The sequence below is a fragment of the Pelodiscus sinensis genome, chromosome 3 (assembly GCF_049634645.1).
Source record: "Pelodiscus sinensis isolate JC-2024 chromosome 3, ASM4963464v1, whole genome shotgun sequence".
NCBI lineage: Eukaryota > Metazoa > Chordata > Testudines > Trionychidae > Pelodiscus > Pelodiscus sinensis.
In genome coordinates, this window is record NC_134713.1 from 41773875 (window position 1) to 41796155 (window position 22281).

Here is a 22281-nt window from a genome sequence, read left to right on the forward strand (position 1 = left end):
ATTTTGTGATACTATATAGGAATAATTTGAATTTGTGGTAGGGTAATCCTCAACTCAGTCAGAAGGAGGATAAGGAATGCTTGGGGGCACAATCAGCCATAACCTAGCAAATCTGGAAAGTTTGCCAACCTTGAAAAGGGGTGGGGCTCCAAAAGGGAGGATCCAAGCCCAGTAAGGATTGGCAATATGTCATAATCTGAGCTAGACCATAGTGCACAGAATGCTTATCGGCAAAGCTACAGAGGAGACTCTAAAGAATGCAGCAGAGCAAAGATAGCCCCTGTATTTATTCAGAGCCCAAGGTGGTTGGCCTGATATATAGACAGTGAGTGAAAAGGACATGGGTTTCTAGCCCCCTGAGACTACTCACCTTTTGGCTTATAGAGAACAGCAGTGTGAGCCTGGCCCCTTTTGAGGGCAGGAAGATTATTTTGGTTTGCCCACTTCATTAATGCCCCCAGATAAGGGAGTTCTCTAAAACTTGCATCTGAAGGACCACATCCAACTTTTACAGTAATGTCACCATTCAGGAAAGGACATCAGAAAGAGAGGCCCAATCACAGTACTGTGTAAGTACTCATTTTCTTGAGGTTCAGAGCATCATACAATAAAGGCCTGAGCCTAAACACAATTCCATCTAATTTAGTGCACCAGATCACATCTGGGTATGCATACTAGGCATTCAAAATGTCATTTCAGTGCAGGGAAACTCAACACATGGTCTGTTTGTTTGCGGCCCACGGTGTGTTTTAGGTTTACACAGGGCTCAATATGTGGCCTGCAAGTGGGAGCCAAAACAAAAAAAGTAGTCAATATAATTGTCGAAGCAAAACACGCTCGTTTGCTTCGACATAATGGTCTTCTGTTGATATGCATTTTAGTAGTTAAATTCCTGGACTGTCATTGCTCATTAAAAGTGCTGTCATATGGATGAAAATCGGGTAAATACTGAATTTTATTAATATCAGCAGAACTAACTTAAATGGGGCCTGTGTGTTGTGTGGTCTTGCCTTAATCTTTGTATTCATGCCCATCAGTGTAAAAGAAGCTATTTGCATATATATATTTGCATGTACAGGCAGTCCCCGGGTTACGTACAAGATAGGGACTGTAGGTTTGTTCTTAAGTTGAATCTGTATGTAAGTCGGAACTGGCGTCCAGATTCAGCCGCTGCTGAAACTGACCACCAGTTCTGACTTACATACAGAATCAACTTAAGAACCCCAGGCGTCCCCAAGTCAGCTGCTGCTGAAACTGATCAGCAGCTGATTCCAGGAAGCCCAGGGCAGAGCAACTCTGCCTCGGCCTTCCTGTAGTCAGCGCTGGTCAGTTTCAGCAGCAGCTAAATCAGGACGCCTGGGGCAGAGCAGCTGGGGTGCTGCTGGGTTGCTCCAGTAGCGCCGCTCCTCGGCGCTACTGGAGCAACCCATCAGTACCCCATCTACTCTGCCCCAGGTGTCCTGATTCAGCCGCTGCTGAAACTGACCAGCAGCGGCTGAATAAGGACCAGAGCAGCTGGGGTGCTGCTGGGTTGGTCCAGTAGCGCCCAGAGTGGCGCTGCGGGACCAACCGGCTGCGCCCCAGCTGCTCTGCCACAGGCGTCTGGAGAAAAGCCTAGTCTGCCTGGGGGGGGGGGTACTAGCTGCGCCCCCCCCCCAGCAAGACGCGGGCGGCGGACCGAGACGCACTGCGGTCCCACCGCCTGGGTCCTCTGCGGCTTTGCTCCCAGTCTCCCTGGTCTGCAGCAGACCAGCAGACCAGGGAGACGGGGAGCAAAGCCTCTGAGGACGCCGGCAGCGGGACAGCCGCGGGGCGCCTGGGCTGTCCCGCTGCCGGCTTCCCCCGCGACTTTGCAAAGCCTCGGGGAAGCCGGCAGCGGAGCAGCCCAGGCGTGCCTGGGTTGCCCCGCTGCCCGAGCCCCCCCACGGCTTTGCAAAGCCTCGGGGAAGCCGGCAGCGGAGCAGCCCAGGATCCGCGTAAGTCGGGGACTACCTGTATATGCAACCACACTTAAGTTGCGGCCCTCGGCATATGCTGCAAGTACCATTGTTGCCCCTGGGGCTTCCAAAGTTGAGTAGCCCTGTTTTAGTGTCTAAATATCCATTTTCATGTGCATAAATGCCTAGTTTGTGTAGGCAATTGCAGACCCTCTGTCTTTACTTTATGAAGGCTCAACTTATTAAATGACCTCTACAAAAGGCTAGTTCACACTAGGGAGTTTTACACTGGTTTTGCTACACCATTGAAAATCCCTAATCCAGATGAGCTGCACCCATATGAAGAGGGGCTTGAATCAGTTTGACTTCCTTTGCTGTTCACTGGTGCAACGTGTGCGGAATGAGGATTTGCATCAGATGTATTTTTATTGATGCAAAAATCCCCGATGTAGCTGGGCCCTAAAACTGAGCAAGACCCACATTTTGTACTGTAACTTAGAACTTAAGATGGTGTTTGGAGGCTAAATAGAACTGCATCCTTTAAAAGACACGAATGTCACAGACAGCTGAGAAACATGAAGTCATTTTTATAGTTTAATTTAGCACAGAAATGTGTTTATGATGTAACTTACATACCTTTCTTTCATCAGTTGGTAAAGGTTTTCTTTCATGTATTCAAATACAAAGTAAAGATGATCATTTTCCCTGATAACTTCTTTCAATTTTACTATATTGGCATGGTTTAATTTCTTCAAAGACTGGAAGCACAAAATACAAAAGAATCTAATACACTGTTATAAACAAGGATTCCTTTTCACTTAGCTTGAAACTCTTGTTGCACAAGCTAAACTGTTGCAGGTAGCTACAGATTTAAAGACTAGATTTCCAAAGAAAGCCATTCACATAAACCATTGCAAGTGCTCCGAGTTGTGTATGAAAGCTGATTTGTGCAAACATAATGGCTTTTAATTGTGCTTAGACATACCCAACTGGCTCATTTTTATACACCCTGATTGACCGCATCTCCTTCCAACACAACTTCTCACCAGAAGACCTTCCATTCTACTTGTGCACCTGTACTGCTAGACGTCAGATCAGATTTTGGAATGAACTTAGTCCTTACTTCACCTTTAGGTCTTTTCCCTATAAAATTTCCCACCTTTTCTATATAGGAACAGCATAGACAAATCCTGATTTAAGTGAGTTTAGAATATAAGTGATTAAAGTTTTCTACACTTATGCTCCCACTGACACTACAGCTATTGGAGCTGTGCTAGTGGTAGCAACATTTGGAAGTTATGGAACAACAGCTGATACTAACACCCTCGTAGCATGCACCCAGACTTTAGCTGACATTGGCACCACAATTGTTTGCTGTCTCTGGCCTAGCTATCCAGGAACTGAACTAACCTGCACGGAAAGGAGTGCCTGCACAGATGCTGTTGGTAGTGAAGGGAATATATATATAAAAAAAACTTTTAAAAATCCATACTACAATGCTACTCCCAGCTCCTGTTCTTACAGCACAGCCCTGCCAAGGGAACAGTAAGAATTCAGATGGCTATCTTCTCCCTCGGACAGCTGCTGCTGACTTCAGGTTTGTGGGCAGAAGCCTACTCACCACTAGCTACAATCAATAGTTTTTTACAGGACTAGGAAACAGCATGCAATTGTATTAAGGAAGAATGAGGAAATGGCAAAGCTACCACATACTCCACAGCTCTTACTGCAGGGACTGCTAATGAGGCTCTTCTCAGCAAGGCAGCTGGAATGGGTGTATGTAACTCGTAACTGTTCTAATGTGAAAGGCTGGGTTGAAAAAGTAACCATTCTTGGAATTAACAAGTACCTTAACCTCGCGAAGATTCATGCATTCCTCCCAGGAGTAGAACTTTCTCTTCATCCTGCAGGAGCAGAGGGGAGAGAAATATGGCCAGTGTCACTACAGTCTGAGCTCCATAAGACACTGCACCTCAGTTTCAAACTATTTACATTGCTAGATGAAGGGAAGTTAGGTATTCTTCTACAGTGTGCTATTATTTTGTATACTTTTTTAGCATTCAGAAAACATGCCACAATTTATGGTAAGTGATTTGGATCCCCACATGTAGCCAAAGGAAGTAGAGCATGATTGTTTTTGTAAACAGCTTAACATGTAAATCAGATTCAAAATGCTGAACACAGTAAGTCTATTAAAAACCACTTCTATATAAGGTCTATTTTTGTTCCTTCTTTCCCTTGCTATTTCCTCCTTTTCTGCACCTGGTGGCATAGGTTTGGGACCTTTCACCTAGATAGATGATGGTAAGATTGAGGGACTCTCCATGGTACAGGCACTTCCAAGACCACCCTCGGAGAGTATGTTTACACTACAGCGCTAATTCGAACTAACTTAGTTCGAATTAGTTAATTCAAACTAAGCTAATTCGAATTAGCGCAGCTAGACTTAAAAACTAGTTCGAATTAGCGTTTTGCTAATTCGAACTAGCATGTCCACACAGAGTGGACCCTAAACAGAGGTTAAGGATGGCCGGAAGCAGTGCCGGCAGGGCATCAGATGAGGACTTAGAGCGTGGAGCTGCTGTCTCAGGCTAGCCGAGGGCTGTGCTTAAAGGGACCCTACCCCCACCCCGGACAGACAGTTCTCAGGGTTCCCTGCTTGCAAAGCAGTCCTGGTTTGGAGTGCCCACACGTGGAACATCACAGCACTCGACCATCACCCCGGCTGCACTTGCCACAGGCTGTCATCCGGGGGGGAGGAGGTAATCAGGAGGCTGCAGGAGAACTTCCACCCCGAGAAGCCCACAGAGCCAGCCCAGTCCTCCCCATCGGGGGCACGTACCCCATTCCTCCCTCACCTCCTTCCACTTACCCTTCCCTAGCCCCCCTTCCTGATGTACAAAATAAAGAAAACGTGTGGTCAAAAATAGAATCTCTCTTTATTGAACAAAACTGGAGGAGACTGGGAAAAAAAGGTGGGAGAGGGGAAGAGAGAGGCTGGGAGAGGGGAGGGCAACTAAAATGATCAAGGGTTTGGAACAGGTCCCATAAGAAGAGAGGCTAAAGAGACTGGGACTTCTCAGCTTAGAGAAGAAGAGATGGAGGGGGGATATGATAGAGGTCTATAAAAGCAAGAGTGGTGTGGAGAGGGTGCATAAAGAAAAGTTCTCCATTAGTTCCCATAATAGAAGGGCTAGAGGACACCAAAGGAAAGGAATGGGTAGCAGGCTTCAAACTAGTAACAGAAAGTTCTTCTTCACAAAGCAAAGAGTCAACCTGTGGAACTCCTTGCTGCAGGAGGCTGTGAAGGCTAGAACTAGAACAGAGTTTATAGAGAAGTGAGATCAAGTCATGGAGGGGTATTAGCCAGGGGATAGAAATGGTGTCCCTGCCCAAAGTTTGTGGAAGGCTGGAGATGGATGGCACGAGACAAATGGCTTGGTCACTGTCTTTGGTCCATCTCCTCCAGGGTACCTAGGGTTGGCCGCTGTCGGCAGACAAGCTACTAGACTAGATAGACCTTTGGTCTGACCCAGTACGGCCATTCTAAGCTTAGGGCTCAGGGTCGGGAGTCTCAGTGGACCACCTTGATTTTCATGCCAACCTGCTCCTGGGTGGCCAGGCTGGCAGCTCTCCTGCCCTAGACGGCCACTGTCCTGTGCCTAGTGCGGAGTTCGTGGATGAGGTCCACGATGTCTGCACTAGACCAGGCGGGTGTCCGCCTCTTGCAGTCCTGGCCAGGCTCCCGAGAAGAGGCGTAGGGCTGGGGGGCATCGGGTGGGTGGCTCTGTGCCGTGCCAGGTGCAGGGTCTGCTGGCTGGGTGCTGGCAGGCTTGCACCTGGCACAGGCACCGTAGCCAGCCCGTGCCCCTTTAAGGGCTCCGGGGCCAGGAGGGGGGCATACGAGTTTCCCTGGTGGTGCCCAGAGTGGCCACCAGGGCAAGATGGGGAGGGCTAGCCTCCCACTAGTTCAAATTAAGGGGCTACACAGCCCTTAATTTGAACTAGTAAGTTCGAACTAGGCTTAGTCCTCGTGCAATGAGGTTTACCTAGTTCAAACTAAACGCCTATGAAAGTTAATTCGAACTAACATCCGTTAGTTCGAATTAAATTTGTAGTGTAGACATACCCAAAGTTAGTAGGTACATCACTACTTAGAAAAACCCAAAATAACCGGTTGAGAACAGACCAAATAACTGGGTAGGAAGGAAATAATCCATGCGATAGACAATCACAAAAGATCCATGGTAAAGAATTGTAGCATATGACAGCAATGTAAGCGACTAGTCGACTAGCTGATAAGTATAAACTTATCAGCTAGTTGACTAGTGATGTGACTAGTTGCTTCCCCTCTCCCTTTCTGCCTCTACCAGAGAGAGGCAGCAGGGGACATGGGAGAGATGAAGAAGAAGGAGCCAGTGCTGGAGAGAGCTGACTTAAAAGCTGGTTCCCCCCAGCACTGTCTCTGCAGGGGGGCAGGGGAGATAGAAGCACAGCGGGAAAACGGCGCGAGCGGGGACTGAAGCGTTCTCTGCTTGCGCCACTTCTGCTGTGATTCTGCTTTTGAAGTGTACAAGAGCCCGCTGGGAGCAGAAGCATTTCAAAAGCAGAAGCCCTGCAGAGAGCATTTAAAATAGGAGCATTTTAAAAGCAGAAGCCACGCGGGCCATTGCGTGACTGTACATTTCAAAGGCTCAAGCACCACAGGGAGCGCAGAGCCCGTTACCCGCTGGCCCCACACTCCCTGAGGGGCTTCCGGTTTTGAACTGTAGCAAGAGCCCGGCAGGACTCTTGCTACAGTTCGAAGGCAGAGGTGTCCTTATAGACCAATCGAATAGTCGATGGAAATCCCATCAACTATTTGATTAGTTAATCAATCTAAATTTAACATCCCTAGCACAGGATAATAAATTGAGATCAAGGATATACTGACCTATTGGAAAAAGACACTTCACCATTAGTAAGATGAGAAAATACAAATAAGGAAAAAAAGGAAACTTCCCCAACTGAATATGCATCAAACATACCAATGTCAGCGTAACGTATGATAAAAGTGACTTCCCAGCCTAGGGGTGGTTGGAGAAAGAGATGTAGTCCTTGGGAGGTGCTAGAATGATGGCTGCTGGTGATGATGGGGAAAGCGAAGGTGATGAGGAAGATAATGGCTAACACCTTGGGTTGTTCTAGAAGGAATGGTGTGAGTATATGGTGTGGAAGTGGAGCTGTACATTACCTATTTATCTTATGAAATTGGGGTGTTTGTGACTGTGCTAAATTAATGAATTATCTATATTTGCAAATATACAAGAGTTCCTATGGCATGAATGTTGCATCTATGCACATCAGGGTTCCCGACCATTTGAACATTTGGCCTGATCCTGGGAAAAAGGACCTGTCAATCCTAAAGGTGGTAACCAGAAATTTATAAGCAATCTTAGATCAGGCAACAACCTTGATTACCTTTTGTGCCCTGTATTCCTTTCCCCTCTTCGGCTACGTCTAGACTGAAAGCCTCTTTCAAAAGAGTATCGAAAAAGAGCGTCTAAACTACAACCCCCCAAAAAAGTCGCTTTTTCAAAAGAGAGCACCCAGGCAGTCTGGATGTTCTCTTTCAAAAAAGCACAGTTTGCATTACATAACTCCTTTTTACGAAAGAGCACTTTCGGAAAAAAAAGATGTTATTCCTCCTAAAACAAGGTTTTCCATGGTCAAAAAAACTGCTGCATTCTTTCCATTTACTTTCAAAAGAACATGGCAGCAGTCTGGACACGGGAATTTTTTTTTTTTTGAAAAAAAGGCTTGTAGTCTAGACATACCCCTTCTATTCCTCAATTGCTTCACTGTCAAATATCCAGGTTTCTACACCCTTTTTAATTCCCCCTTTCCTGAAGAAATTGTCTCTTCCACTGACCTCACTGAGACCTGTTTTCCTGTCCACTTTGGCCTGCCTCTCCAGCGTGTTAAACAATACGGCTTTAACACAGTTTCAGAGATGGGTCATTCTTTCCTTCCAACTTGCAATAGTACATTTATTGTGTAAAGCATGCTCATTTATTTAAAATGCAGCTAATTTCCATAGTGTAAATGGGCCCAATGTTTTCAGACATAGCTACATGACCTACTGTGGGCAGAACCAGAGTGGGCATGTGCAAGAGCTTGGTCTCACTATTACTGTAGCCATTTTTCAACTTGAAAAGGACCTTGACATTCTGAGTTTTTAAAAATCACGCCAGTTGGCTTTGTTTTGCAGCAATTCTCTGTGCCTGAAGATGCCAGGCTATAGCTTCTTTCACTATGCTGGTTTGTTCCACAGGTTCTGTTTGACATGATGGTGAAACCTCAAAGGGAAGTAGTCTCCAGCAAGGTTTTGTGATAGCAAAACCCACATTCCACAAGTTACATGTGCAAACCGCGTTACAGTCGTGATGGCTACAAGAATGGTGGAAAACATTGCTTCTAACCCTTATTATCTGATCTATGTTACTTAGCAGTGAAGATAAGACTGTTGTAGTTTTAACTTGCGTTAGCTGGTTTAAGTAAACTCGTAGGCAGTGCTACCATGTATCTTCACTAGAATGTAAAGTAGGCTAGTTTAACACATTTAAAATATGCCTTTCTTCTTCTAGTGGAAGCACAGCTCCAACATTCATTGACATGGCTAAACAATTACTGTGAAAGCCCTCGGCTAAGTTTAAAGAAAGTGTTATGGCATAATCAGTTGATGGGGAACCTAAAGCTCAGGGACCAGATGTTGCCCCCATCTTGCCTGGATCTAGCCTCAGAGGCTTAGGGCTTTCCCTCAGCACTGCGGTGCGTGTGCTGGTGCTCCATCTCTCCCACTGTGGGGCTGGAGCACACAAAATGTATTAGCCTGAGCCCCTACTAGGCTCTGGTGTGTGAGAAATGTCTGTCCTTCTCAGTCCGGGCCATGTCAGTGAGGATTTGGGTTTTGGTTTTTTTTTGGTGGTTCTCATTTGTGTGCTGCCCACAAATGTGACCCACGAGTAATTTTTCCTGCAGGTCAGCAGCAGGGTTCCCTATAAGGTGCACGCCCAAAAATTTCAGTCTCATTTAAGAACCATGCAGCCCTAGCTGTTCCTAGAGGTGGGGCCACAGCCACGTGGCTGGTGGCTGCCCCGTCCCAGGAGCAGCTGGACAGCCACCACACAACCCGCCTGGCAGCTGCCAGGGCTGGAGCTTGGGCTGCGATGCTAAAAATAGCACTGTGGCCCTGACTCCAGTCCTGGAACATGAGGCAGTTACCTGCCATGAAGCCCTGTCCTCAGGAGCAGCTGGTACTGCAGCTGCTGGTGCCAGCACCGGGGTAGTAAAAAATAGCACCCCAGTCCTGGCTTGAGGCAGGCATCAGCAGTCCCTGTATGTGTGTGTGTAGGGGGGGCCAGCTCCCTGCTGGGACCCCATGGACAGGGACTACTTCGAAGCAGCCTCCCCTATTCCTCTGGGGGGAGGTGGACACGGGGGGGGGGACGGACGGACGGACAGGGCAGCACGGTGCTGGGGGGAACTGGCTTTTACACTGGCTCCCCCCCCCCCAGCACCGACTCCTGTTCCCTGCCCTTGATGTCTCTCAGAGGCAGCAAAGGGGAGGGGCAAGTGAGTAGTCGATACTCCAGTTGATTACTTGCTAACATCCCTAGTAGGCTGAGTCTACATTAAAAGATTACACCAACATAGTTACACCATTACAGTCCCCATAGCACTGATACACAAAACATTAGTTAAGGCTAGAGTAGATACCCCCCCAAAATTTGGGCCTGTCTAAAACACCAACTCACTCACGACAGCTAATATAATCTAATTAGAAAACAGTGTAGACATACCTTCAAATAGCTGATTGAGTCACTTAGGCTACGTCTAGACTGGCCACAATTTCCGGAAAAGCCATGCAAATCAGGTAAGTCAGGATAGGGAAATCCGCGGGGGGATTTAAACATCCCCGCGGATTTAAATAAACATGTCCGCCGCTTTTTTTCTGGCTTGGGGAAAAAAAGCCGGAAAAAAAGCGTCTAGACTGGCGCAATCCTCCGGAATAAAGCCCTTTTCCGGAGGATCTCTTTTATTCCTACCTCAGGAATAAGAGGTAGGAATAAGAGATCCTCCGGAAAAGGGCTTTATTCCGGAGGATCGCGCCAGTCTAGACGCTTTTTTTCCGGCTTTTCCCCAAGCCGGAAAAAAAGCAGCAGACATGTTTATTTAAATCTGCGGGGGATATTTAAATCACCCCGCGGATTTCCCTATCCTGACTTACCTGATTTGCATGGCTTTTCTGGAAATTGTGGCCAGTGTAGACGTAGCCTAAGTGAACTTTTTGCCTGCATCTTTTCTCATGGCAGATTCACACTAGTAGCTCTGCCTTCTGATAGCATGAATTTTTTGCTCACAATGAATCTTCTTTGCTCACAGTCCTTGCAATGGCCTTGAGAATAGCCCAGCTGACCTGTTCTGTCCCCTGACACTTGTGTGACCCACAAATTTGCCTCTTTTGTTGTAGAGAAGGACGGGGTGGGAAGTAGGAAAAATACCTGCTAATTACAACCCTACCAACTACCTTTGTGTGTCCAGCTGCTGAGCATTTGCAGAACCAACTGAAGTCAGGTCCAGTTGTGAAAACCTGTTACAGTGTTCTACACTGTTCTCCTAAGTGCATTACTGAATGACAAACAATATTTTGTGGAGGTTCCTCCAGTACTCTGTGCCTATCAATTAAGCCATGTCTGAACTAGTGGCATACCTATGCCACTGTAGTTCTATAGTTTAGACCAGTGTTTCTCAACTTTTTTTTTTTTAAATAAAGTATCCCTTTTTCACAAAAAAAAAAGTACCCCCAGTACCTACAGTTTTCAGACATGCAAATTTTTTTCTATTGCAACACATTTGTTTAAACAACTTAATTGTAGCCAGACGAGTGATGAAATTTTTGGGCGTAAAAAGTCCAAAAATAATAAAACGCTGTAAAATTTTTTTAAAAAATCAGTTTTCTCCAAGTTTCAGTTGTGTTGATATACCCCCCCAGACTTTTATCAAGTACCCCTAAGGGTACTCGTACCACTGGTTGTAAAACACTGGTTTAGATGCTTCCTATGGCAACAGAAGGGGTTTTCCCATTATTCTAGGTAATCCGTCTCCTGGAGCAAGGACAGCTAGATTAAAGGGATTATTCTTCTGTCAACCTACCTGCATTAATGCCAGGGGGAGGGGAGGCATTAGTTTGGCATACCTATCGCACCTCAAGGATGTGGATTTTACATACCCATGAGCAATGTAGCTATGTCAATTTACATTTTAACTGTAGATCAGTCTTAGAGAGGTGGGCCATTTAAAAAACTCGCTATGTGAACGGCTAGAAATTAAATAGGTGCCAAACAATTTTGGTGAAATACGAGGACTGTGTATTACAATGAGACATATGTAACAGACAAAAAGAGAGTACTGATTGGGTCACCTCAATATTATAATTGTCCTGGAGTGATTAGACCGTTCATTTCACGTTTCATATAAAGGGGCTGAGAATTAAGATGCAGAGGTGTATATTCTCAGACTTTGTTGCAAAACCAATTATATACACACTGAATGTATGATGTATATTAGTTGACTGTGTACCAGCATAAGACTATTACATCAAGGAATAAAGTGACTCACTTTTTAATGGCAATTAGCTCTCCAGATTCAATGCTTCTCCCTAGGAGGACAGAGCCATACGTCCCATCACCAAGCTGCTTGATAGTAGTGTATCTATTCATGATGTGGATCCTTTAGCTGCAAATTCATTTCAGTCTTTAGTACACGCTTCCCAGTAGCTGAGGTGTTTCTCCTCTGAGTGTAACCAGTTCTTTCTGTGGCAGCATAAATACAGAGTACTCAGGACTGCATGAATAGCCACAAGAGTCATGTTTTCAAGGCTTAGCCTTTAATCTGAAATACAGAACACAATTCACTGGATTTGGGATTTTTGCATTTTTCAAAGTTGGCTTGTTTGCACTCTCCTTTCTTCCCAAAGACATCCAGGAGTACAAATGGGCTATTTTCCTGATTGCCTAAAACTAAAGAGTGAGATTGTGCTCATACTAGTTTAAAACTCAGAACCAGGACCGCCTTCCACTCCTTTACACCCTCCTCTCCCAGAGGCCAGCTGCAATGGCAGGGCCTGTAATTTGCATCAGATGTGATGGCAACCCCAATAGGTAGCAATAAGTAATACTGTAATTACCAAAAGCGCAGAAAGAATTCTCATGGCCTAGAAATAGCAGTCCCACAGCAAGAGCACTGAACATCTCTAATTATGTGGCAGGACATCTCTCTTGGAAAAATTATTTAGCAAACAAATCAATAACTCACAGGTCATACTGCAGTCAGTCCAGAGCTCTGACAAACCACCTTACCAAGATATTATTTATTTATTTAAATATTTTTACCCCACCTCTCTATTTAAAATATTTGAGGTGGCTTACAAAAAAAAATGTTTAAACACAATACAAATATATATACAAATTTAAAATACAAGACCCCAGAGGGACATAAAACCTGCTAAAAACATATAGAGAACACACACATACAGACGCAAACATTAATAAAAAGGGTGGCTTTAGCCTGACTCTGAAACAATGCTAGCATTGGCATCATGTGAATATCCCGAGGAAGAGAATTCCACAGCCTGGGAGCAAAAGCTGAGAAGGCCCGGTTCCACGTAGATGTTAATCTTATCTCCACAAGTGGGGGAACACGAAGCAAAGCCTCCCCAGCTGACCTCAGTCCCCGGGCAGGTTCATATGGGAGAAGACAATCCTTCAGATACCCTGAGCCCAACTCATTTAAGGCTTTGTAGGTCATAACTAAAACCTTAAATTGTTCTCAGAAACATACCGAAAGCCAGTGCAGCTGCAGAATCACTGGCATAATGTGCTCTGTATAACGAGTATTAGTTAAGACTCAAGCAGCCGCATTCTGGACCAGCTGAAGTTTCCGAATACTCTTTAGAGGCAGCCCCACATAAAGTACATTACATTAATCCAGTCTAGATGTAACAAGAGCATGGGGCGCTGTGGCCAAGTCATGCTTGTTCAGGAAGGGTCGCAGCTGGTGGATCAAACAAAGCTGCCCAAAAGCACTCCTGGCCACCAAACGAATCTGATTTTCAAATGTTAAAAAAGGATCCAGGACTCCCCCCCAAGCTGCATTCCTGTTCTTTCAGGGGGAGAGTAACCCCATCTAGAACAGGTGCCATGCCACATTCCTGAACAGATGACATCCTGATCCACAGGACCTCAGTCTTATCTGAATTAAACTTCAGCTTGTTTGACTTCATCCAAACCATCACCACCTCCAGACACCGATTTAGATCAGTCACCGCCACACCTGGTTCTTACGTCAGAAGGAAATAGAGTTGCGTGTTATCTGCATATTGATGGCACTGTCCTCCAAAACTCCTTATGGCCTCTCCCAGAGGCTTCATGTAGATATTAAACAGCATAGAGGACAAGATGGAACCTTGCGGGATCCCATAGCACAATCACCACGGGGTCGAATAGCAGCCCCCTAGCTCCACCTTCTGAAAGCGTCCCAACAAGTAGGACCAGAACCACTGCAAAACAGTGCCTCCAATATCCAGCTCCTCCAGGCGTCCCAGAAGGATATCATGGTCGATGGTATCAAAAGCCACTGAGCGGTCTAAGAGAATTAACAGGGATGCACTCTCCCTGTCTCTCCCCTGGCGTAAGTCGTCTACCAGGGCGACCAAGGCGGTTTCAGTTCCAAAACCCAAACTAAAGCCAGACTGAAATGGATCTAAGTAATCTGTTTCTTCCAAGAAAGCTTGGAGTTGCAACGCCACCGCCCGCTCAAGTACCTTGCCCAAGAAGGGAGTATTAGCAATTGGGCGACAGTTATTCAAAAAATGTGGGTCCAGTGAAGTCTTCTTGAGCAATGGTTTTATCACTGCCTCTTTCAAGGCGGTGGGAACCATACCGGATCTAAAAGATGCATTAATAATCCCCTGGACCCAATCAGTAAACCCTTCCCGGCTAGATTTAATAAGCCATGAAGGGTAGCGGTCAACTGAGCACATGGTCGGTCGCACTCCTCCAAGTGCCTTGTCCACATCCTCAGTCTGCAATAGCTGAAATTGATCCAGAGAAAAATGACTGGGTGGTGCACTCAACACATTCTGTGCCACTTACATTGCAACCAGAGTCCTATCCGACTGGATGCGAGCGATGGTATCTGCAAAGTTCTTCGCAAACAGATCACAGCGGGGGGACTAAGAGCTCCTCCATTTCGTTATGAGTGCTAAACTGCAACAGGCCCCGCACTACTCGAAACAGTTCTGCTGGATGGCATTGTGCGGATGCGATACGGGTGGAGAAGTAGCTTTTCTTTGCTGTCAGCACCACCACAGAGTAAGCTCGCAATTCAGCTCTAACCCGCAATCGATCAGACTCAGCTCTGGTTCTCTTCCAGTGGCGTTCTAGCCGTCGCACAGACTGTTTTGCCGCCATCAGCTCCCCAGAAAACCAGGGAGCAAACTTGGCTTGACTAGCCCGTAAAAAGGGCACTTAGGAACAATCATATCAACTTCCCAGGCTACCTCAATGTTCCATGTAATGACTAGGGCATCTACAGCACCATTTGCCATAACGGCTGAACAATCCCTCAGGGACCTCAGGAAACCCTCCAGATCCATCATCCTCTGAGGGCGGATCATCTTAATCGGTTCCCCGCCTCTGTGGAGGGGAAGGTCAGCACATAGTCTAAACTTAACCAGGTAGTGATCAGTCCATGAAAAAGGGAGTGTAGCTACATCCCTTATCCCAAGAACTCTTATCACCCTTAATCCAAAAAACCAGATTGAGCGTATGACCTGCAACATGCGTTAGGTCAGTTATTTTTTGGGATAGACCTAGGGTGGTCATGGTATCCATATACAGTAAAACTCCAATGGTCCGGCATCTGATGGTCTGGCACCCCGATGGTCCGGCACCATCAGGAACCCGGAAGTGCTCTGGGCAGCCGGATCATTGGAGCTGCTCTGCCCCCAGCTTCCCTGATTCAGCCGCTTGCTAAAACTGATCAGCAGCTGAATCGGGAAAGCCGGGGGCAGAGCAGCTGGGGTGCTGCGAGGTTGGTCCCGTAGCGCTGCCCCTCGGGGCTGCGGGACCCAACCCGGCAGCACCCCAGCTGTTTCCGATTCAGCCGGTGCTGAAACTGACCAGCGGCTGACTCCAGGAAGCCCGAGGCAGAGCTGCTCTGCCCCAGGCTTCCTGGAATCAGCCCCTGATCAGTTTCAGCAGCGGCTGACTTGGGGACACCTGGGGTAGAGCATCTGGGAGGCTGCCTGGTTGGCCTCGCAGTGCCAAGGGTTGGTGCTACCAGACCAACGTGGCAGCACTCCAGCTGCTTTGCTGCAGGTGTCCCCGATTCAGCTGCTGCTGAAACTGACCAGCAGCGGCTGAATCGGGGTCGCCTGGGACAGAGCCAGACTATCGGAAGGGGGGGCTATGAAGGGTCTGGGGTGGCATCCCCCCCACCCTAGACCCCTCACAGTCCCCCCTTCCGATAGTCCAGCAAATCTGATAATTCGGCACCCCCTGGGTCCTAAAGGTGCCGTCTTATCGGATGTTTACTATAATTTTGGGCCGGACCAGACAGGACAGCCTCAGCGTGGATTTTAAAGTCCCCCAAGACAAGAAGCCTTGGGGTCCTCAATGCCACGTCCGAGACCATGTCAGCCAGCTTGAGCAGAGCATCTGCCGTACAGCTAGGTGGACGGTACCCAAGCAGCATACCCAACCTATCCTGACCACCCAATATCAAGTACAAACACTCGAATCTAACATTTTGTTGGACCAAGGCCCTAACCAGTGAGATAGTATCTCGATAGACAATTACCACCCCACCTTCCCGACCATTAAGCCGCGGCTGATGCTGTACGGAGAACCCAGTTGGGCACAATTCAGAAAGATCAATGCTTCCCTCCACTCCCAGTCAGGTCTCAGAGATACAAGCCAGGTCAGCCCCCTTCATCCAGGATTAAATCATGGATGACAGCTGTCTTCTGGGATACTGACCTGGCATTCAGCAGCAGCACCCTCAAGGTTGATGGCCAGGTATTAAAGTCCCCAGAATTATGAAGGCTAGGAACAGGACCAGAACAAGGAATAGCACATAACGGTCTATACCTCGGTCCCCTTGGCTGACCAGTCCGGATCTTACTTCCATATCTTCCCCTACCGGTCACAACTATCATGATGCCATCTGAGCCCTCCCCCTTAGGCATCCCATCTGTGCCAAAGCACATAATGGCCACAGGGTTGGGGGGGGGGGGGGGGAGAAACAGAACAAACACAAACATTCAGCTTGGGCAGGTAAAGGGAACTTCCTCTCACCAAGAATGCTCGCCTGCCCTCCCTGCTTTCATCAGGGACTGAATAGACAACCAACAGTGTGCTGCTTTCACCAGCACACACAAACACACACTCAATAATTATAATATCACAAAAAACTGCTACCATCACAACACACCCCCTTGCCCTCAGTTCGCCCCCGAAGGGCTCCCCCCAAAGGGCAGCCCCCTTTGGATCACCCCTTCGGGGCGGACCACCAGCAATGACCCGTTGCCAGGGACGGCCTCCTGGCTTTAAGCCCGCCCCTGGTAATGGCTGCAGGCAACACCTGCAGGTGAAAGGTCTGAGTCCGAACAGGGCAGGCCTCTTACTCAGGAGATAGGCAGTGGCAACACTGTAGCAACAGCAGGGCTAGATCTTTCCTTCAAGGAGGGGGCTAGGAGAGATGTTAGTCCTTGTGCCCAGCCCTCACGCTTCCCTCCGCTTTCTGAGGTCTCTCAGATATCCCTCTGTGTAAGGGATAGAGTCATACATATCCTTCAAAGGGAAGGACACACAGGATCACATTTATCTCCAAGTTCCCAGGGATAAGTTTGGCACTAGGAATACATGATATATCCAAATTACTTACCAGACCCATGTCCCGGGTACAATACCAATACAAGAATACATAAAAAATAAAGATGAAAAGTACTTATTTACCATCATTGGCAGGGATAGAACTACAGATACCTGTGCTTAAATCAAGTTAGTTACAAAAAGGAACAAAATATGACCTATACTATGTAAATTAGACATACCCTTGGAATTAAGCTAAATAGTGGGAAAATAATCACATCTACATGCTCTGTGTTATGTCAGCTTCATGCCTTCTTACACCTCCATTACTAAGAGCTTAATAATATAGCCGAGTAGAAGAGCAGTGTCTTTTGCTATTGTAAACTGACTGTAGTCAACAGATTTGCTGCAGTCGCTTTATGTCCAGGCATGCTCCCTTTGCTGCCTTAGTTGGGAAAACAGATGACCATATTAGTGATGGAGAGAGTTGCAAATACATTTCCTGCATCCTCATTTCCCAGTAACAGGAAAGCCTGACCAACCTCTGTTAGTACATAAAGATATATTCTGCAATGTTCTGATGGGAGAAAGAAATGTGTCTGATCTGTGTGCTGAGGAGAAAGAAATACGTTCAGGTCAAAGCAGCTGACCTCAAAAAACAATTCCTCAGCTCTCATCCCCCAGCACTATTCCTTTACTTATGCTACATTGACATAATCAAATGGACTCATGGGAAGAGACCTTTGAAGAATTCTACAGGGATTTCAACAACTTTCACCCAGGATCAGTCCACATGAGAGATCTGCTTCCTTGTCACTGCAGTACAATGAAATGATGGCCACATTACCACCACACTATACCAGAAACCTATTGACCATTCTTACCTACATACCTCTAGCTTCCATCCAGGACACATCACAAAATACATTGTTTACAGCCAGGCCCTACGATACAACCGGATTTGTTCCCACAAACAGAGACAAACACCTACAAGATCTTTATCAGGTATTCTTAAAAAACTTAAATACCCAGGTGGGAAAGTGAAGAAACAGACTGACAGAGCCAAATAAGTACCTAGGAATCTGTTTCTTCAAGACAAGCCCAAAGAGGAAAATAACAGAACACCACTGATCATCACCTACAGCCCCCAATTCAAACCCCTCTAGCACATCATTGAAAATCTACAACCGATCCTGAAAAATGAGCCCTCATTTTCACAGGGCTTGGGAGAGAGGCCAATCCTTGCCTATAGACAACCCCCTAACCTGAAGCAATTTTTTTCCAGCGGCCACACATCACACCTCAGACACACTCACCCAGGAACCTACCCCTACAATAAGCCCCATTGCCAACTCTGTCCATACAGCTATAATAGTGACACAATCACAGGACCTAACCACATCAGCAGCTCACGCAACTGTACATCCTCTAGTGTGATATGTGCCACCTCTGCTTTGTATATTGGCCAAAACACAAGTGAAGAGTGGAAGCACAGCTTTACCTTCCCCTTGGATAGCTGCAAAAATCTGAAGGGAGGCCTAGAAGAGTCATAACTACAGCAATGGCTTCCCTGATCGGGATGTATCTGACACTGATATAACTACTGCTGGAATACTGTATCCAGTTATGGTGTCCACAATTCAAGATGGATGTTGACATTTTGAAAGTGGTTCAGAGAAGAGCTATGAGAATGATTGACAGATTAAAGTGACTGAGCTCCTTGAGTCCATTTATTTTAGGATTGAGTTGTGACTTGATTACAGGCTAAAAGTACCTCCATAATGGAAGTATTTCATTATAGGCTTTTCCATCTAGCACACAAAAGTATAACTCAATAGGCTGGTTGGAAGCTGAAGTTAGACAAATGCAGATTGGAAATAAAGTGTAAACTTAACACTGAGGATAAGCCACTGGAAGATCATTGTAGATTCAACATGTCAGGAAAAGTTTTTAAAAAAAATCAAGGTTGAATGTTTTTCTAAAGGATGTGCTCTGCACATTATTTTGGGGATGTTCTATGGCTTGTGTTGTACAGGAAGTAAAACAGATTATCACAATGATCCCTTCAGACTTTCAAATCTGCAAAGTAAGGCTAGGTCTATATACTACTGGTTCTACAGCAGCACAGCACATTTCAAAAGCATGCTACTATAAAATTAAATGAAAAAAATATGTTAAAAATCATACTGTTGCAGATGGAAGTTAGTGAGGCTCTAGATGGCCATAAATATCCATACACATGTTGATCAATGAAGGATCAGGGCCTACTTTTGAATGCCAGTTTGCAATATCTGGAGCCTGAAGTCAAATAGTGGCATAGGGCTTTCTGAATCTTGGAAAATCTGGCCCACGTGTTTCAAGTTGGCTAAACAGTGATTTAAGTACCCAAAATTAAAGGATACTTTTGAAACTTTTGGCCTGGACAGAGAGATGGACAGACACACGCAAAAACAATGGTCAAGTTGAAAAAAAGATGCTGGTTTTGAGTTTTTAAACTTGACCATACTCTATTACTAACACCAGGTGGGCCTTGTCAACATGGAAATATTGCACCCATTTCATTAAGTCAGTTTCTAAGCTGATTTATCTCAACCAGTATAAAGTTTTCTTGAAGAGGCCTTAAGTTTTTAAGCTTGTTTCAGTAATCCAATTTCCTTTTCACTTTGTAGTTCCCTCAATTTGAATCATGGGCACAGCCTAAACTTGGATGCTCCACGTAGATGGAGTCCTACTGAAGTCAATGTGACTTAGCAGTATCACAAGCATGTTCCTGTGTAGATCAGCCCTAATCAGTTTCATTGTTGTTTATCTGATTTACTTTCTGGCTGCCATGGGGTAAGTAAAAACTGCACAATAATATTTGAGGCAGAGATCAGGGAAGTGGAGTTGGCTTGGAATTAAACAAAATGACAGTTTTGTTATAACTTAAAAAAAAAAAAAAGACCTATCACATTGAAAGTCACTAAACTCCAAATAACCCTTTGCTTGTAGCCTAAATTTAAAAGGACACAGTACCTTAAAACAAAACAACCCCCTGCAACTTTGTAACTTCGTTATTGCACATCACCCTGCAAAGGAAGTCTTGATTATTATATACAGGGCATTGTCAATTGAAATGCAACATAATACCTTTTTGTAAAGCCTAATCAATATAAATGATTCCCCAACACTTTTTAAAGTGTCATTGGGACAGTACTTAAGCAAGTAAATATTCCCCTCTTGTGTTTGCAATGAAACAATACAACACCAAGAATCAAAAGTGAAACTGACTATAAAACAAAATGCAACCAATTTCCTTAATTTGCACTGTCAAAAGAGAAATGCAAAAAAACCCAGCATAAACAGTGACAGTGAATTTTAAAAAAAATTCTATTAGATAATTTAAGTTGTTGTTAGTAATCTTTACAAAGAAATGTGTTGTGTTTAGCTCAGTCTTTTGTAAAGCAGGTGTGGCCAACCTGAGCTTGAGAAGGAGCCACAGTTTACCAGCGTACATTGCCAAAGAGCTATAGTAATTTGTCAGTAGCCCCCACCAGGTGCCCCCTCTCCCGTATCTTTTACCCACCAGCAGCCCCACCTATCAGTGCCTCCTCTTCCTTCCCCATGCCTCTTGCCCACTGCAATCAGCTAGTTCATAGCACTCAGGAGGCTCTGTGGGAGAGGGAAGGAGGGAGGGTGCAATATGCTTGGAGGTGGAGCCAAGAGTTGAGCACTGGAAAGTTGGCACCTGTAGCTTCAGCCCCAGAGTCAGTGCCTGAACAAGGAGATGCATATTAACTTAGAAGAGCCACAGGTAGCTCCAGAGCCACAGGTTGGCCACTCCTGTTGTAAAGCATTTTGAGATATAAGAAAAACATTACAAACACAAAAAAACCCTTCAAAGAATCTCTTAAGAATGAAAAGCTTCCATAAACATTTATGAAATTGTCCAAATCACATCCTCTCAGCCCATTTGAATGCCTCTTAGCTGTAACAGCAGGTTAGCCACAATCCCAAAAACAAGTGAAGTTGAAGGTGAGGAGCCTATGACCCCCAAAAGAGGGAGGAGGGCTGATTTAGAGTGCCATCATGCAAACGTGTATGCAGGTGAGTAATTCCACTGAAATCAGAGACTTCAGGTGGGACTACTCATGTGTAAATTTACCTGCATGCACATGTCTGTTAGAAAGAGTCAGGAAATGTTACAAACAAACATGTATGATACTGAGTTGGATTCCTGTGATGGTGGATTTTTCTGTTGAAGAATAGCTACTTTAAAAATATATATATAGCAAACACCTATGACCGAGTATCAGATTTATTATTTGTTCTTAAACCCTGCAAGGATGGAGACAAAACAGCACAATATTTATGAAAGTCTGGCTCGCTGTAGAGATTTTATCTGAAACCTAGTAACTAAAAATAGTTAGTTTCTTAACTAACAGCACTTTCCATGAACAACCATGCCATGTATTAGTAAATTTAAATTTTTTTTACCTTTGATCAATCCAGCCCATTGTATGATAGTTACTCAGTATTACACAACTCTAAAAGAAAAATAATTAAGCTCCGTTAATAAGAATTTTCTGTACTGTGTATGGAGAAAACAATTTAACATTTGCCTTATGATTCATGTAATAACAGTTAAACTATCATTTTCAAAAGAAAAACAGACAAATTTGTATTAACTGATCATATTTGTAGGCCATACGGTGTGTTCCTATTTGAATAATATTCATGTACACTTACATAAATGAGGTCATACTAAATCAAAACACCATCTGCAAATCAAATAAAAAATGGTTGCTACTAAACAAGAAATTAGTATTTTGAAGTCTCTCCCAAAGCAGATGTGGGCCTCCTCAGAAAACTTTCATGTACAGCTCTGTTTTAAATGTCACAAGAAAACCTAAAATCATGATATTGGCAGGAGGATGGACAAATTATTTAAAAAACAAGAAGTGTAAACACAAATCCAGCTGACATACTCCTTTAAAACCTAGCTATTAGAATCAGGGCAAGAAAAACACAGAGGATTAATCTGATTCTCAGCGCTTCCAAATCTGTCATCCTGTCTAGTGACATTTATGTTACAACCTAACAGTACTGCTCTCAAAGACTATTGTTAATTGCTCATAGAGTCCTTGCACTAGATTTCCAGCAATTTTAAAGTAACAGAAAAGCTGTTAAGACAGCTTGTACAACATGCTGTCTACACGTAGAAGAAAATTACACAACAGCAGTAAATCACAACATACATAGTACAAACCCTGCTACAAGAAGCCATGCGGCAAATCCATCTGAGAGAAGCCTGGGCTGATCTAGCTGCCAGAGGCTCATGGCACTGACGCTGAGAAAAAAAGTGTTTTCAGCTCGCCAACCAGCAGAAAAACAAACAAAAGACACTGTGGACAACCAGGAGCTTTCCCTGGCGAAAACTACCCAGCAGC

General features: G+C 45.2%; 1 protein-coding gene across 6 annotated transcripts in view; it reads right to left on the minus strand.

Annotated features, from left to right (window-relative positions):
• The window catches only part of CILK1 (ciliogenesis associated kinase 1), a 43881-nt gene extending 21600 nt beyond the window's left edge, over nt 1-22281 (minus strand). The window contains exons 1-5 of one of the 6 annotated variants that reach the window (XM_006137747.4): nt 22101-22281; nt 21329-21378; nt 11598-11791; nt 3787-3841; nt 2574-2695 (exon numbers count right to left, since the gene is read on the minus strand). In XM_006137747.4, the coding sequence (XP_006137809.1) occupies nt 2574-2695; nt 3787-3841; nt 11598-11698 (278 nt within the window). In that variant the 5' untranslated portion in view covers nt 11699-11791; nt 21329-21378; nt 22101-22281. Of the gene's footprint in view, nt 1-2573; nt 2696-3786; nt 3842-11597; nt 11871-21328; nt 21379-22089 lie in introns of all 6 variants that reach the window. The other 5 variants (XM_014580944.3, XM_006137746.4, XM_014580943.3 and 2 more) reach the window with 5 other exon arrangements.